At 42.7% G+C, this 17235-nt stretch overlaps 2 protein-coding genes across 2 annotated transcripts; both read left to right on the top strand.

Annotated features, from left to right (window-relative positions):
- The first annotated feature begins 717 nt into the window (after positions 1-717).
- Positions 718-13067, top strand: LOC306921057 (transitional endoplasmic reticulum ATPase-like). The gene is made up of 18 exons (XM_079498137.1): positions 718-983; positions 1593-1704; positions 2109-2281; positions 2587-2729; positions 3513-3643; positions 3864-3995; positions 4266-4368; positions 5805-5938; positions 6088-6223; positions 6550-6662; positions 7431-7595; positions 9046-9168; positions 9336-9548; positions 10268-10446; positions 10645-10774; positions 11491-11649; positions 11918-12072; positions 12160-13067. The coding sequence occupies exons 1-18, from the start codon at positions 961-963 to the stop codon at positions 12248-12250; spliced, it is 2415 nt and encodes an 804-aa protein (XP_079354263.1). The 5' UTR covers positions 718-960; the 3' UTR covers positions 12251-13067.
- A 739-nt stretch (positions 13068-13806) lies between these two features.
- On the top strand, positions 13807-16901 carry ndufb7 (NADH:ubiquinone oxidoreductase subunit B7). Its single transcript, XM_079499154.1, has 3 exons — positions 13807-14094; positions 15452-15620; positions 16727-16901. Exons 1-3 carry the CDS (start codon positions 13983-13985, stop codon positions 16812-16814), a joined length of 369 nt encoding a protein of 122 aa, XP_079355280.1. The 5' UTR covers positions 13807-13982; the 3' UTR covers positions 16815-16901.
- Positions 16902-17235: the final 334 nt, after the last annotated feature.

Here is a 17235-nt window from a genome sequence, read left to right as displayed (position 1 = left end):
ACAGCAAGCTGAGAGAGAAACAGGATAAGCAAAAACTATACTATAACCCAAATCTTGCCTGATTTGCACGCAGGAGACAATGTCAGGGTGCAAAAAGGAGAGACCTGGCAGCCAGCTGTGGTCCTGCACCAACATGAGCAGCCAAGATCTTTTGTTGTTCGTACACCTGATGGGAGACAGTACAGGAGGAACCGAAAACATCTGCGGAAAACAAATGAGGAAACCTTTCGTGACACTGATGAACAGGACATTGATATGAACTCAGACACAAGACTGTGACACAAGTGTCAGACATGAAACACCAGCAGGTTCACCAGAGCACACAGTTGTAGACCGACCAAAAACAACTGGTGAACAATCTGAAACACTTTCATATCATACCAGGTCTGGTAGACAGAGTAAACCACCTGTCAGATATGGGTATTGACGGAATATGAGTTGATAGTTTAATCTGTGATTCATGAATTGATACTCTGCACTTAAAGGGTGACAATTGCAGAAATGTAATGTGTTTGTTTTTGTTTTGTGGGCACTTTGGTTATTATGTATGAAATAAGAAAAAAGAACAAAGACAAACAAAAACCACAGCATGTAAAAAAATAAATAAAAAAAACATAAAAAGGGGGATGTCATATATTAATGTGATTGTTCATCATAATAATGATATGTGGTTGTGGCTCACGGGCACCCGTAGCAGCCTACATTTAACGACAGTGCCGTAAAGCACTACAGATCAGATGTTGACAAGTACCCTCTGTCTGTACCTGCCAAGAGTTATAATTAAATATACTGGAACATAAAGTCGTTGTCCGCCTCATCGATACATCACAAAACTCCACCAGCTTTACACACAGTCCAGAGAACAACCAAACGGTCTCTATCCTTTATATACTCTAGTCTATTAGAACAACTGGACCTCTTGGACTTGGAGCCATTGGAGGGGAATAAAAGAGCGCAGTCATGCCTGCCTCTGGAGGAACAGAGTGAGTTTTAAAAACAGCGCTATTTGTTATCATCACATAACAAATAGCGCAATTAACCATTGTTAATTTGATCATAGTTGGTACATCTTTTGCTACATAATTTAGGCTATTTCAATACCACGGAGAACTGAATTTCATTGTTTCATTTAACTTTATCCAGCATACGGACACAGTACATTGAAACGTTAAGCATGGTGTAATTAATACCATATGCAAAGTTCAAATTACATGTTGACTAGACTCTAGTCTGAGTTCACTTACACATATGTCAGTTACCTCTGATTGCAAATGGTGAACTGGTAACGACATGTAGGCCTACAACGTTTACATTAACGACACATAATAACACTGGTTGCTACACGGCAAAATCCTCCTCAGTGTTAATTTAGCACTGGTACAAATGGACCCTCAGGATTTCACATCCATGAGTAAGCATGCAGTCTAAATACAGACCACCGTCACATGGGGAAACTGGAGCTAGAGCTTGTGTGTGTGTTAGCCATAGCCCCATATGAGCCCTCTCCCTACGCTAGCTACAGAATGAGCGTAGGGAGAGGGCACATATGGGGCTAGTGTGTGTGTGTTAACACTGTGCCTCTCTGTTGACAGCCTGAAGGGAGAAGATTTATCCACTGCCATCTTGAAGCAGAAACACAGACCTAATAGGCTCATTGTGGATGAAGCCATAAATGAAGACAACAGCATTGTGTGCCTGGCCCAGGTTTGGACACATTAAAGTCCCCAGTGGTCATTTCTGACAGTGATTGTCAATGCCTTTCATTTCAACAACCCCAGTTATAATATGCATTAGGACCCATATTTATAACAACACATATTTAGTGTTATCTTAAACATCTCCATTAGGTTCCATTTGTGTACATTCTCAGAATTACAGACTGTCAGTGAGGTGACATTTGGACCCCTCTGGTGATCCCAAGACCCTAGTGGTTACACCTAGTGGTGTAAGAATAAGCTAAATCACATTAATTTAGCTTATTCTTGTGATGTGAAAGCTATTTGTGAGTGTAAACAAAACAACGTATTTTGTAACTATAGTAGATTAGAAGTTAGAGGAACACTCACAGTGTGTGTGTGTGTGTGTGCGTGTGCGTGTGCGTGTGCCAGGTTAAGACAGAGGAGCTGCAGCTCTTCCGGGGAGACACGGTGGTGTTACGAGGACGTAAGCGTCGTGAAACGGTGTGTATCGTTTTGAACGATGACAACTGTGGTAGTGAGCGGATCCGCATGAACCGTGTCACACGCAACAACCTGCGTGTGCGGCTCGGTGACGTCATCAGGTACACCTCAGACTGTGTGTGTGTGTGTGTGTGTGTGTGTGTGTGTGCGCGTATGTGCATGCGTGTATCAAACTTTATTACATTTTTTGTGTGTGTGTGTGTGTGTGTGTGTGTGTGTGTGTGTGTGTGTGTGTGTGTGTGTGTGTGTGTGTGTGTGTGTGTGTGTGTGTGTGTGTGTGTGTGTGTGTGTGTGTGTGTGTGTGTGTGTGTGTGTGTGTGTGTGTGTGTGTGTGTGTGTGTGTGTGTGTGTGTGTGTGTGTGTGTGTGTGTGTGTGTGTGTGTGTGCGCCCGCGTGTATGTGTCAGCATCCATGCTTGTCCTGATGTGAAGTATGGAAAGAGGATCCATGTGCTCCCCATAGATGACACTATTGAGGGCCTGTCAGGGAACCTGTTTGAAGTCTTCCTCAAGCCCTACTTCCTGGAGGCGTACCGGCCAGTACACAAAGGTAAGGTGCTCTAACAACAACAACCCTGCCACAAACTGCCAAACAATATGTTCTAAAAGACGTACAGTAGGGGAATAAGGGTGTGCTTAGTTGTGTTTTTCTTAGGCCAGGCAGCTAGAGGGAATTTAAACAATTTCTGCACACACTGGTTGTCAAAGGCTCTTGTCAGCTGTCCAGACTTACTGTAACTGCTTTGTCCCCAGGAGTTTGTAAGCTGTACATGTGTTTTTCTGTCTAACAGTAGCACTACCAAACCATCGAAGTAATACTATAGGCTACGGTTTAAATTTAACATTTTATTATGTAGTTTGTACGCAAGATTAGAAATAGAGAAATAGCAGCAATTGTAGGACATTGTAGGTCAAATAGGAAATAAAAATCACACCCGTGTGAACTGAGTGGTGTAAGGTCTTAGCCTGTCTGACGTAATGAAATCATGTCTGACGTAATGAAATCACACCCGGGTGAACAGGGTGAACATAGCAACCATGCTCATTTTTTCTGCACTAACAAATCCAGTTGTAGGAGTGGTTTACACCACTCAATGAAATCACACCCGGGTGAACAGGGTGAACATAGCAACCATGCTCATTTTTTCTGCACTAACAAAGCCAGTTGTAGGAGTGGTTTACACCACTCAAAAAAAGTGTCCCACTGTGTGTTGAGGTTGTGTGTTGAACACAAGCTGCCTTGCCAAAAGACAGGCACAAAACTGTGAGCGAGCATGAACATGAAGGTGCAAACACATGTCCCCTATTAGTGACTTGTCCTGTGTGTTGCCAGGTGACATCCTCCAGGTCCGAGGGGGTATGCGGGCGGTGGAGTTCAAGATAGTGGAGACTGACCCTAGTCCCCAATGCATTGTTTCACCCGAAACCGTCATCTACTGCGAGGGAGAGCCAATCAAAAGAGAGGTATGTGAGTGTTAGATGAATGACTCACTGTGATTGGCCCCTTTGAAATTACATGTTGAGAACTTGTAGAAGTAGTAGCAAAGAAATCTGGTGGATGGGGGTGGGGGGGGGGGGGACCTGTGGGACCCAGGTCAACTAACTTAAATGGTTAATGTATCCACTCGTAACTCGTTTGGAGTGATTTGTAATGAGTGATGGAGAGCCTGATGCTTTGTGACAGGACGAGGAGGAGAACCTGAATGACATTGGCTATGATGACATCGGAGGCTGTCGTAAACAGCTGGCCCAGATCAAAGAGATGGTGGAACTCCCGCTCAGGCACCCTGGCCTCTTCAAGGCTATCGGGGTTAAGGTGACTATCCCACACACACACACACACACACACACACACACACACACACGTTTTTGATTTAAGGAGCCATCTATGCATCCATCCATCTATCCACCCATCCTGAAATGACAGTACTGAAGAAGGCAACTGGCAGTAGGCAAATAGCAACTGCACCCCCAAGTACAGTCACCTCATCGAACTCGGGTAACAAAATATATAGGGTGGTTAATGCAATTATGTTAAGTGGGATCCTAGTTTTCATGACCTTTTCTCGTCTTATCTCCCTGTCAGCCCCCAAGGGGTCTCCTGCTGTACGGTCCTCCGGGTACAGGGAAGACCCTTGTGGCCCGAGCCGTGGCCAATGAAACTGGAGCCTTCTTCTTCCTCATCAATGGTAAGTATAAGTTACAGTACTGCAACCTCTGAGACAACACCATTACGCCATCACCATTACCACCTGTTACCAGAACCTTTAATTAGGGATGCACCGATGTATGGGCCACATATCGGTATCGGACGATATTTGCCGTTATGGGTCAATATCAGTAGACTGCAAATAAATCTGACATTAACCGATTGCAGTAGCAAGCTGTATTTGTTTCCCTGGCACAAAAGGGGGGAATAAATACAACAAAAACTAAATAAACATTTATTTGGTATCAGTATCGGCTTTTGACTAAATTGTTATTTTAAACATCAGTATCGGTATCGGCCAAGTATGTCGGTACATCCCTACTTTTAATACATCCATTGTTGTTGGTACTGTTGTACTGTTGTACTAGTGGTTTCTTCCTGTGAGGAACACAGCGTGAGACAAAGGTATATAGAGGTACATTTTACAACATTTTAAAAGCATTAGTCTGTTTCTGGTGTTGCTGATGGCTTTGAAAAGTTGAAAGGCATACGCCTAACTTCTCATCTCAATAAAAGCAAAGAACTGACCACTCTCCCTCTTTAAAAACTCAGCATGTCTTCTCGTCATCGTGCCTAGTATTCCTGAATGGCCAGAAACGCCACGGTAGATGTGCATGTGCATAACGTCTTTTCAGACATTCAAATATTTTATAAACTATATCAAACAATAAACTGGTGGCCCCCCTGCATGGGGTTGCAGAACCCCTCCCTGTTCAATAGGCCTATCTCACAGCCCCCTTTCCACGCCCCCTTCCGGTAGCTAGTGGTGTCATTTAACATTAGCATTTACAAGTTTATTTCTCTGGAGAATATAAGTACATTTCCTAATGTAAAAATGTGACAGACCAATATTATTATGAAGCAAACAAGATGGTAAATCAGCTCGAACAGATAGAACAAACCTTACCTTGAGAAAACAAAAGTTGTAGACTTCTTAAATGACCTCTTAACATGTAGTGTCTATGGAGTGACGTCACGCTATCACCACTAGCTCCGAAAGAGGGCGTGGAAAGGGGGCGGGGAAATTCTGTGAGATAGGCCTATACCCATGTTCTAGATTTTGATTTACACAGTACAATCTAAACAATAAAAATAAAATAGGGATCATTAGAAGAAGCAGGAGAGGTTTGTTTCATAATTCTTCTAACAGAAGATGCTGCATTAAGGCTATATAAAAAAGCTTTCCTCCACAATACTTTATTAATGATGCTGCCTCCCCTTGGGGTGGCGTTTCTATGGCTATATGATTTCAATTGACGAATACAAACCATATTACCATGGTATTATCCAAATTTGTTGTGTATGGCGGTTTTATATTCTCACTTTGAGTGCTCACTTGATCTGACCCACATAAAATAGGCCACATAGGTACAAAGGCATGTGAGACATAATGTGTGCACATTACTCTGCCTTCAGGTCCTGAAATCATGAGCAAGATGGCAGGAGAGTCGGAGAGCAACCTCCGAAAGGCCTTTGAAGAGGCAGAGAAAAACGCTCCGGCCATTATCTTCATCGACGAGCTGGACGCCATCGCTCCCAAGAGAGAGAAGGTAAGGCTGGAGAAGAGAAGGAAGTGTTTGATTCTGCACTGCATTGATACTGTACGTGTGTGCCATACAGTATGTCAAGTCTGGTTTAAGCCCAATTCATACTTCATTGTGCTGTGTGTGTGTGTGTGTGTGTGCGTGTGTGCGTGCAGACGCATGGCGAGGTGGAGAGGCGTATAGTGTCCCAGCTCCTGACTCTGATGGACGGCCTGAAGCAGCGAGTACATGTTGTTGTCATGGCAGCCACCAACCGCCCCAACAGTATAGACCCTGCTCTGAGACGGTTTGGTTAGGACGCACGCACGGATCACATACAATGCCCATATACATACAATTTAGGCATTTAGCAGACGCTTAATCCAGAGTGATTTACAGCAAGCAAGAACAAAACATGGTAATACATCAAATACATACAAATAGTCATCAAGAATCATACGTAAGCTAAGGAACTAACAGTGGAATATCTATATAATGAAACTATATACACTATAGAGTGCTATGTCTACAAAAATGCTATCATACGCATGTGCACTGTATGTGATTTCTGTGTGTGTGTGTGTGTGTGTGTGTGTGTGTGTGTGTGTGCGCGCGCGTGTGTGCGTGTGTTCTTCCAGGGAGGTTTGACCGTGAGATAGACATTGGTATCCCAGACGCCATTGGCAGGCTGGAGATCCTGCAGATCCACACCAAGAACATGAAACTATCTGATGATGTGGACCTGGAGAGGGTAAGACATCAGAGGAGATGAGGAGCCAAAGGGACATGACAGTGGAGAAAGCCATTTTTAAGATTTATGTTATTCATCCAGGCATTGAACACACAATTCAGTTTCTGTGAAGACGGTATGATGAATTTTCGCTTCAATGCGTACTATGTGTCATCACGTTCAAAAGCTCTGCTATGAATTATTAATGTAATAACTTATACAGTTAAGGCTTGTCTCTATGATTTGCCATCAGCCTTCGGCAGTGAACGCAATAAGCTCACTCTCTCAGCACATCTATCAGGTTAGCGGTGGGGCAACCTGTAGGAGTGTAGGCCTTTCTGCAATGCCAAGAAACCAGCTGACTGCGACAGCTTCACTCCACAAACTCAGCCAGTGATTTCCAGCTGCAAACTTGCACACTTGGGAAAAGAGTTTATTGTAATTGGTAAAATAGGATCCATATGTACATCCACAAAAAAAAGGGGAAGGGGGGTTGTCAAAAAAAATTCTCCCTGACTTGTGGCACCATTTTCCCCACTAAGGCTTCCCACAGTCTGGTAATCTAAGGCACGTAAATCAACCTGAGCGGCTGTTACTTACTGACATTAGTCAGGCACCCACACACCTGTTATGTTAAGAATGGTGCTGCTCAAAAGGTGAATCTTATCTTATAAGAATAATTATCTTATCGACCGTGAAAATCCTCAAATTAACTTGTGATACCATATGCATGCTCAGTATACAGGGATTTCTAATGTACGCCTGTATGTGTTTCTCCACGTGTCCCAGATCGCTAAAGAGACCCACGGCCATGTTGGAGCCGATATGGCTGCCCTGTGCTCCGAGGCTGCTCTACAAGCCATCCGCAAGAAGATGACTCTCATAGACCTGGAGGATGACACCATCGATGCTGACGTGCTCAACTCTTTAGCCGTCACCATGGATGACTTTAAAGTATACCCACGCACGGACACATGCAATCTGGGGGGTGCACGCACATACAGTACACACACACATGCCTGCAGACATGTACAAGGCTCACTATATGTGATTTACAACACAGTTATTGTGGTTACGTCATAGCAAAACAATCACACTTGTATGAAGTGAGGGGCGCTCTCTTATCGTCATACATCATCACATTCCGGCCAATCACAATTGGCGTCCTCACTTTTTATCCTCAATTTCGTGATAATACACAGCATATTTGAAAACGGGACTCACTGGGTACTTGAATCTGTGTTATTCATTCTCACTCACTTTTTATCCTCAATTCTGTGCTCAGCCAATCCTCACTGTGGGGTACACACAAACACACAAAGCTGGGCATAGGAGGGGCTCGTCTCACTTTAAATAGTGGCTCTAATTCTAGGGTGAGCCAAATGTAATTCAAACTGAGTACCAGTCCACTCTCCTGTTGCAGATTTGTCTGGTTTCCAGGCTAATGGGAACCCATTTGCTTATAAGAAACAATAGAAAATCCTTAAAAGAAAATCTCCATAATCATAACATGGCACAATTTGTGTTCATTGTGTGTAAAGAACAGACCACCATGAAAGGTGTAAGACATGACAGTCTGAGTAGGTTTAATATGGATCTCCTCAGAAGTACAGAAGGGAGTTTGAGGGCTCACCATAGAAGTACATTTGGTGACCCCTGGTGGTTGTCAGTCAATATTACAACTAGTAACAGTTACAGAGATATTTCACTTTCAAAAAATGTTTTGGTCATTTCATTGTCTACTCAGGCTTATGTGAACACATACAGTTTTTAAGTTGATCGATTGAGTTATTTGATATTCATTTTAGCTTCCCCCGCCTTCGTATACAACCCTTTGTAACTTCAAACTCTATTTTAACCATGATAGATTCATCGAAAACACCCATACTTTTTTCTGGTGACTGATATTGTCCAACTAATACGTGAGGGTGCTGTGTTTTTTCATTTACTGTTTTCATTTATTTTTTTTATAATTGTTTTGGGAAAGAAGCGCCTCCAGCAGGAGGACGAAGGAGAATTAATAAAAAATAAATAAACGGTAAATAAAAAACATGGCCCCCTCGCGTATTAGGAGGGCAGTATGATTCACCAGAAAAAAAGGACCGGTATTTTCGATGAACCTATCACGGTTAAAATGTTTTGTTGAAGTTACTATGCAATAGGTTTGCATAGGAAGGGGGCGGGGCAGCTAAAAAATAATATCAAATATCTAAATACTGAATCGAGCAACTTAAAACCTGTCTGGGGTGTTCACATAAGCCTGAGTAGACAATGAAATGACAAAGTCTTCCCTATAAGTGATTTACCGGTGAAATGCAAAATACTAACCCATGCAAACATGAACGAATATGTATTTTCTCATTATTCTCACTGGCTCTGTTACACAACTGTGTCCCTCTTCCAGTGGGCACTGGGTCAGAGTAACCCCTCTGCACTTCGGGAGACTGTGGCTGAGGTCCCACATGTCAGCTGGGACGACATCGGAGGACTGGGTGAGGTCAAGAGAGAGCTGCAGGAGCTTGTACAGGTGGGGGAGGCTTGAACGCACGCACGCAAGCACACACACACACACACACACACACACACACACACACACACACACACACACACACACACACACACACACACCAATATGTAGCACACACAACTGCTATAAATCGCACATAAATAATGAATCATCATCCCTCTCTTCAGTACCCAGTGGAGTATCCCGACAAGTTCTTGAAGTTCGGAATGACCCCATCGCGTGGGGTGTTGTTCTACGGACCCCCAGGTTGCGGGAAGACCCTGCTGGCTAAGGCCATTGCCAGCGAGTGCCAAGCCAACTTTATCTCTATCAAAGGACCGGAGCTGCTCACCATGTGGTTTGGAGAATCCGAGGCCAACGTGCGAGATGTGTTTGACAAGGTTAGAATGGAAGAAGGGGTAATAGATGAAGATAGGCATTGATCATTATCATATGGTGACCATTTTGTTGGGGTATCTACTGTAAGAAAATGGCCACTGTGTACTGTGAACATGATCAGTGGTCTGGGATGTATGCAAGCAGTGACTGTAGGAACAACCCATGGCAAAGCTTTCATCGCATCATCATCATACCTATAATGATGTTATGATGTTATAATGATATTACTACAGTACAGTAAACAACATCCCTTATAGCTTACACAACAGTTGCCGTGGCAGGTGTGGCAAGTGTATTGTTCTTCAGTATACAGTAGTGTTGCCTACTTAGAGGAGTACACAGGGGGAAAAAACAAGAAAGATTTTGTACCACTAATGTAGTCTGTAGAGCAGTGCCATGAGGTAGGACTGGTACAACTGGACAATGTATGTGTTTTACCAATCTTGTTACATGGCTGAAACTACCTGTCATGTCAATGCAGTATAATTCCTAGGACGTCTGGAGACGTCTTGGGCACAAATTGTGTTTTAATAGGGGTCCTTACATGACATCTTCAAGGTTCAATGTTACTTTATTTTGTCTCCTAGGGGAGAAATTTGTCTTGGACACACGGACCAGCAGCATACATAAACAATACAATACAGTACAAAACAATAAGGTATACAACCCATTTAAACACCCCATTTATCTTGTTGAATGTATATTCTTTACTCTGCCTCAGGCTAGGCAGGCTGCTCCCTGCATCCTTTTCTTTGACGAGCTGGACTCCATCGCAAAGTCCAGAGGTGGCGGGAATGGGGACGGAGGAGGCGCGGCGGACAGAGTCATCAACCAGATTCTCACTGAAATGGACGGCATGAGCAACAAGAAGAATGTTTTCATCATTGGTGCCACAAACAGGTGAAGAAGGCCAGTGCGTTTGAGCGAGAACAGACACAAGTCTGCAAGCGTGTTTAAACATCCTGTACATAACCCAGTGGAAGAATAGTTGCTTCTTCTGCTATCATGCTATGTGTACACTACGGTGTTGTGAGTGAACGTTGTTGTTATGCTACAGTATAAAATGTTCACACATTTCTCCATCTCTGCTCCCTTCAGACCAGACATTATAGATTCAGCCATCCTGCGTCCTGGCCGTTTGGACCAACTCATCTATATCCCCCTGCCAGACAAAGCCTCACGCACAGCCATCTTAACCGCCAACCTGCGCAAGTCCCCAGTCGCACAGGTTAGTAATAATATAATGCTTTAACTCCTAACTAACTAATTAGTTCTTGTTGGGATATTTGTCACTTTACATTTTGGACATACCATGAAATGTGTCATCTGCATTTACCCATAACTGTTAGGAGCAGTTGGCATTATTAAGACAGTGCCCAGGAAGCAGTTAGGGGTTAAGTTTCTTGGTCAGCATTTTCGGGATTAGACACGCCAACGGACCGACATGCGGAAACAGCGGTCGGACATGCGGTCAGACATGCGCTGCTCCGTGCTTGCGGTTAGAGTTAGGTTAGGGTAACAGGTAGGTTGTCAGTCTAATGACAGTCAGACCAATAGTATGTCTAAACTAAAGCCTGTACCCACATTTTCAACACATAGACTGGTGAGGCCAATATAATCACAATTTACATGACTCAGCAGGTTTTTTAATGATGAGCTCTCACTGCTTACTTAAAAGTGTGTCATGATAGCAGAGAAGAAGGGGTTGGTACTGAGTTCACAGAGAGAATGGAAGACTGTTTGTGGTCTCAACGCCTACGGACTGGGGGCACACACACACACACACACACACACACACACACACATCTCTACTATAAAGCTTAATTCTTTAGTCCATCAGACAAAGGTCAAGTGTCTTGACAAGAACTGTGATCTTATAATAATATAGATTAGGCAGTCTCTCTTCCTGCAGGCTCTTCATCTCTCCATCCCCTTCCTCCATAGGACGTAGACCTGGAGTTCCTGTCTGGCATTACAGAGGGCTTCTCTGGGGCTGACCTGACAGAGATCTGCCAGCGGGCGTGTAAGCTGGCCATCCGCGAGGCCATCGAGGCGGAGATCAGAGCTGAGCGTCAGAGACAGAACGAACCAGGCACAGCAATGGTCAGACTGACATCTTATCCTGCTGCGCACTGCACTATAGTTTATGATCACATCAGAAGAAAGAGCTTGAGTGTTCATTCAACACACACACACACACACAGACACACTCACACATGCATGCATGCACGCACGTATACTGTATACATGTACAATTTGCATATGAGAAGACACACACAGTACATCTATGGACGCATACATGACACATTTGCATGGACAGATAAAATGTAAAAGTAATTTACCTTCATGTATACTGTGTGTGTAACTGCAGGATGAGGACCCGGTGGATCCGGTCCCTGAAATCAGAAAGGATCACTTTGAGGAGGCCATGCGGTTTGCTCGCCGCTCTGTCAGTGATAACGACATACGCAAATATGAGATGTTCGCTCAGACTCTGCAGCAGAGCCGTGGCTTTGGAAGCTTTAAGTATGCACACTCTACTACTATTATATAGTTACAAACACAAATCTCTTTTGTTTTGGTTACACTCTCACAAATATCTTTCTCTCTTAGGTTTCCCTCCGGTCAAGTGTTGGGCTCAGGGTCAGGAGGAGGAGGGTCAGGCCAGTACAGAGAAGAAGGGGAAGATGACCTTTATCAATGAGAAGAAATGAAACAATGTCTACTGCTTTCCTGAATGACATCATGATCAATTGTGCCTGGAAAGGGAAATGTCTGGCTGTGAATTCTGTCTTTTGTTTTTTAAAGGAATGATGTTCTATGTGTGTGTAAAAATAAATTGAGAAGGGCCAAGGCTGTAAAACCATTTCAATATGAAAGATAATGGCCTATGGCCTTATCTAAGTAAGGTGTTTTTTTTTTTTTTTGTCAAAGTTTTTTAATTTTACAATAAAGCATACAAAATACACATGACTTACACAAAAGAAAGAGACAAGAAAAACAAACAAAACGACTAGCAGTCAAAAAAGAAAAACCCCAATGGACAACACCCCTCCACATTCTGTTGTTGACAATAGTGATTATATCTGTAATGTATTACAAATTGTTAATGCAACCATCCTTTAATATACAAATAAAAGTAGTCCCATATTTCATGAAACTTCCCTTTGACATTGTTCCTCCTGGCAATTGAGTATTCGAAGGATGCAGTTTCCGTCATAAGTTGGGTCCAGTCTGTGATCTCTGGTAACGGGGCTCTTCCAGTTTCTCAAAATCAACCTGGCTGCAGTAATGAGACCTGCAGTCACTAATGCATGTTGTGCCTTGGTGACCCCCTGTGGCAGCACTGTGCGATCACCCAAGAGACATAACCTCAGGCATTCTGGTAGTATTAGCCCCATCCAGTCTCCAAGTTTCCCCAGTAGTAAGGTGTTTTGACAATTTGTTACTGTTTCACTAATTGTGTCTGATTTGTAACCTCTACATTGTGTACCGTTATCTTAAACATATTTTTGATAAAGCGCTGTGCATGTGAATGGATGATTTTTATGCGTGTTATTGACACATTTTAAGATTGTAATACCTTGATAAGTGCTTCATGGTGGATTGTTCAACCTTAAATGTTTTCAATTAAATATATTGTGTCATTCAGAGAATCAGAGTATGAAAATCATGATTTTTATGTTTTTTCATGGTCGTCAAAAAGTATGACTTTCATCTTTTTTATCGTTGAAAATCATAAACGACATACTATAGTATGTCGGACAAGAAATTATCACATAAAACATACTACTACACTTACTATAGTGTGCGCTGACCATATAAGGAGTTCCTCTATATCCCCAAATTAGGCTACTTACAGGTCAGGGGATTGGTTTAACAAATGAAAAACACAGAAAACATGGCCAACAAGAAAAACACAATGAACGTCAAGATATTTAACCTTAAAATATAAAAGGCGTTAACATTATTCTAGAAAATGTAACAAACGTCTAGGACTAAAATCTAAAAATGTTTACCATCTTGGACCATCTGCTTTAACATGACGAAATTGCCAATGTCCACTCAGTCTTTCTCAGAGCAGTTTAGGTCACCTCAAGAAGTAACAATAATAAACCATACACGTCAGAAGTCAAGTCAGACGTCAGAAACACATTTCTTTCTTTATATCTATGAGAAAGAAAACGTGAGATCAATCACTCTTCTTTTGAGCCATCGGAACTATTGTATTAATTGTCGGTGAGACGGGGAAGTGTTTCATCTCAGTACTGTCCGTCTTGTTTATTTCCGTTTAGGGACGGAAGTAGCTTAAGGGAGCCTGTGGAGGTGACCGAATGGCAGATAACATAATAATCATTAAGCTACTGGAATAAAGCGCTTTAACGCAAACATAACTTATTAATTGGAGTGTGTAGTGTATTGCGACCGTTGTCCAAATGGGGGCTCATCTCGCTAGACGATATATCACCGAGACGGACACCGAGCCAGACCCAAAGAAGAAATTCGAGTTTGGCCCGCAGGTCGGCTTGCCCGACAGGAATGAGAGAGGTTTGTTCCTTCTAGCTTGTTATTCTCTGCATGTCATTATCATATCTACTGTGTTTATTATCGTGTCATTATCAACTATGCCGAATTCGTCATTTAAACGGTTGTTACTTTCTACAATTACCCCAGTCAGGCACACATTGCTATTTCTTCTAGGCCAAACAGGTGATTGTTATTTTAATTACTGGTATTAAACGTTGCTTTAGTTATTGTGTTAAACGTATCCATTACACCATGCCATGCCATGGCTAAAATCATAAGATTATCTCAAATGTAATCCCTATCCGATCAGATTTAAGATAGTAAATAAAATAGCCACCAACGTAATCAAAAAGGTAAATCAAAGATCAAGATTCCTTTACAGGATCTCCTCACTGGTCAACAAAAACACCTTGAAGACCTTAACAGGAGCCCTTGTACAAGGTTTCTTTGACTATGCATGCACCTCTTGGTACCACAGCACCTCAAAGGCCCTCAAAACAAGGCTCCAGACCTCCCAAAACAAACTGGTCAGGCTCCTACTTGGCCTCACCCCCCGAACCCACCTCACCCCTGTCCACTTTGACAGGCTGGAATGGCTTAGGGTCGACGACAGAGTACAGCATCTTGCAATGGGTCTGGTCCACAAGATTCGATACACCACCAAGATACCCATGTACCTGTCTAAATACTTCCTTAATGTTAACGAAGTCCACACCCACAACACCAGAGGGAGTGCAACAAACCATGTACAACCCAGATTCGGCACAAACAAGGGACTAAATTATTTTCGCTACTATGCCACCAAAATGTGGAACGCCCTACCAACAGTCATTAAGACATGTGAATCCCTTGACTCCTTCAAAACTGCTCTCAAAGGGCACCTACGGGCGGCTGCAATTCGAAACTGCCCCCCGTAAAATCTGAATTTTTCCCCTCACTGTATATGTTTCTTTTCCCTCCTTTATGATGAATTCATGATCTGTTCTGTTCTTTGACTATATAGAAGTGTCTATTTGTACGTCTCTAAATGTTTTGATGAATTGAACATGGTGGACCCTCTTGTAAACAAGTGTAATGCTTAATTGGGTCGTCCACTCACAGTTAACAGTCTTTGTATTGAGTTTGTGCTTGAAATGTTCTGTAATTCTGCAAACTTAATATTTCAATCAATCAATCAAAAAGTATTAAATTAATCAAATGTATACTTCTTATTGATATGTTTGCTGAGGTATATGATCACACTAAGTTCTAGACCTTGAGAGTCTAGTAGTCTTAATACATGCAACAATTTAATTATGTTTGTGTGGACAGGGTGCAGTGTAGGAAGGCTCCACAAGCAAAAAAATAATACAAATGACAAGTTCTGTCTCTTCATCAGAAATGGTAGCAACCCAGGAGCAGATGAACTTGGCCCAGCTACCAGTGGAGCAGAGGGACTACTGCGCCCACCATCTTCTTAAACTCATGAAGTGTAAGAGGGACAACTGGCCCGCCTTCCTGTCCTGCAAGCATGAGCGACACGACTGGGACTACTGCCAGAATCAGGAGTAAGTGTGTCTGCAGTCCACACGTCTATACAATGTCCAGCTGGGTGGAAATAGTAGCCAGGGGTATAAATGGTTTATAACACAGAAGATGGTTAACATTTCCAGCTAAACCTAAGAAACTTTTAAACATCTGCTGATCATTGAGCAGCTTATGTAAAGTAATCTATTACTTCAAATATGACTACTAGGGCAAATGCAATGGCCCAAATAATGTAAAGGCTCATTTCAAATGTGTCTCGTTGTTGTAACGAACGCCAAATAAGTTAAACAGGAGAAGGGGGCCCGTGCCGGACGGTTAGCTCAACTGTCCAGGCACCTAGGCTGAGCCAGCCTGATGGTGTGCTGTGGGTTAGCCTGCCGATCCCGACGGCCTTTGCCGCGTGTCTTCCCCCATCTCTCACCCCATTTCCTGTCAGTTTACTTTCAAACTATCAATAAAGGCAGAAAAAGACCACAAAAAATATCTTAAAAAATATATATATATATTCAGTACAACAGAGTACACACAGTTGTCTGTTTCTGTCTAGCTCCCAGCCTTACTCATCTGCGAAGAGAAAAGCCTGGTCACAATATAAGGCAGAGATTGCATAGGCAGAAGTGTCGGTCCAGAACATCAGTCAGATTTATTTTCCGACCAATCACAACACTTGTTTCACAGAGAATGTAAACAGATTTGTAAAACGTCAACGTCATTTCCTTGAGTGGTACTTCCGCCAAACTCCAGCAGTGCACTACAGCGTAGGTCTTGCCCAGAGTGGTTTCCGGTTGGCTGCCGCTCTCATCACACTGGCCGCTTTTTGCTGGCTCTGTAGTCTGTATCCTGCCATATTGTCGCTCCTCTCCATAGACAATGCATTGAATTGCTGTCTCAGAATGTGGAAGAAAAATGACACTTCTGGTGTGAATTCAATGTTTTCTCCCCTAGTCGGTTGTGCTTTTTACCTACTATGTACTGTAGGCATATGGTAATAGTTTGCGAAATTAGAAAATTATGTAGATGCCCAGGTGATGTATTTTAATTTGTTTTGCTTCTATTGTGTTGATCTACTGTATGTTTTAAATGTAAATGAGTTACTATACTATCATGCATCGCTTATGGTTCACAGCTATTTGATGCGTATGAAGGAGTATGAGAGGGAACGAAGGCTCCAGCTGAGGAAGAAGAGACTCGCGGTCCAGCCTGAGGCGGCGTGAATTTGCTGACATCTGGCCCTTATTCTTCTTCACTCTGTATATACCTGTTGCTGTCCAAAATAAACAATGCCGTTTCAGCTCAACCCATTCCACGTTTTATTATTAAGTTAAAATCTGGTCACCCTTGCATCATTCTTCTTCCATGTGAGAAAATATTAAGTTATAGTACACATTTGTAAAATAGTGTAATATGCCTTTATATGCATATATAATAATTTGTAGGCAAAAGACTTCACACCCTTGATTTCACAATAAGGTGAAGTTATCCAAGTCTCTAGGCTTCTGTGAAATGTGGTTATTTTTTCTTCAGTTATCTGCTAATAAATAAAACTCAATCCTGTGAAATGGATAGACTTTGCTGAATCATTGGCTTCCGTGTTGAAAGCTGGTTGGCATGTACCTGAAGGACTCATTGCCTACG

This window comes from Electrona antarctica (genome assembly GCF_951216825.1).
Source record: "Electrona antarctica genome assembly, chromosome: 4".
Classification (NCBI taxonomy): domain Eukaryota; kingdom Metazoa; phylum Chordata; class Actinopteri; order Myctophiformes; family Myctophidae; genus Electrona; species Electrona antarctica.
Note: the sequence above shows the minus strand (reverse complement) of the source record. Positions and strands in the feature narration are given on the sequence as shown.

Excerpts from the sequence above, each read along its gene's own strand:
- LOC306921057 (XM_079498137.1), top strand. The coding sequence starts at position 961 with ATGCCTGCCTCTGGAGGAACAGA. Across the intron at positions 7,596-9,045 it reads TCACCATGGATGACTTTAAA|TGGGCACTGGGTCAGAGTAA; the intron begins GTATACCCACGC and ends TCCCTCTTCCAG. Across the intron at positions 9,169-9,335 it reads AGCTGCAGGAGCTTGTACAG|TACCCAGTGGAGTATCCCGA; the intron begins GTGGGGGAGGCT and ends CCCTCTCTTCAG.
- ndufb7 (XM_079499154.1), top strand. The coding sequence starts at position 13,983 with ATGGGGGCTCATCTCGCTAGACGATATATCACCGAGACGGACACCGAG. Across the intron at positions 14,095-15,451 it reads GCCCGACAGGAATGAGAGAG|AAATGGTAGCAACCCAGGAG; the intron begins GTTTGTTCCTTC and ends TCTCTTCATCAG. Across the intron at positions 15,621-16,726 it reads GACTACTGCCAGAATCAGGA|CTATTTGATGCGTATGAAGG; the intron begins GTAAGTGTGTCT and ends TATGGTTCACAG.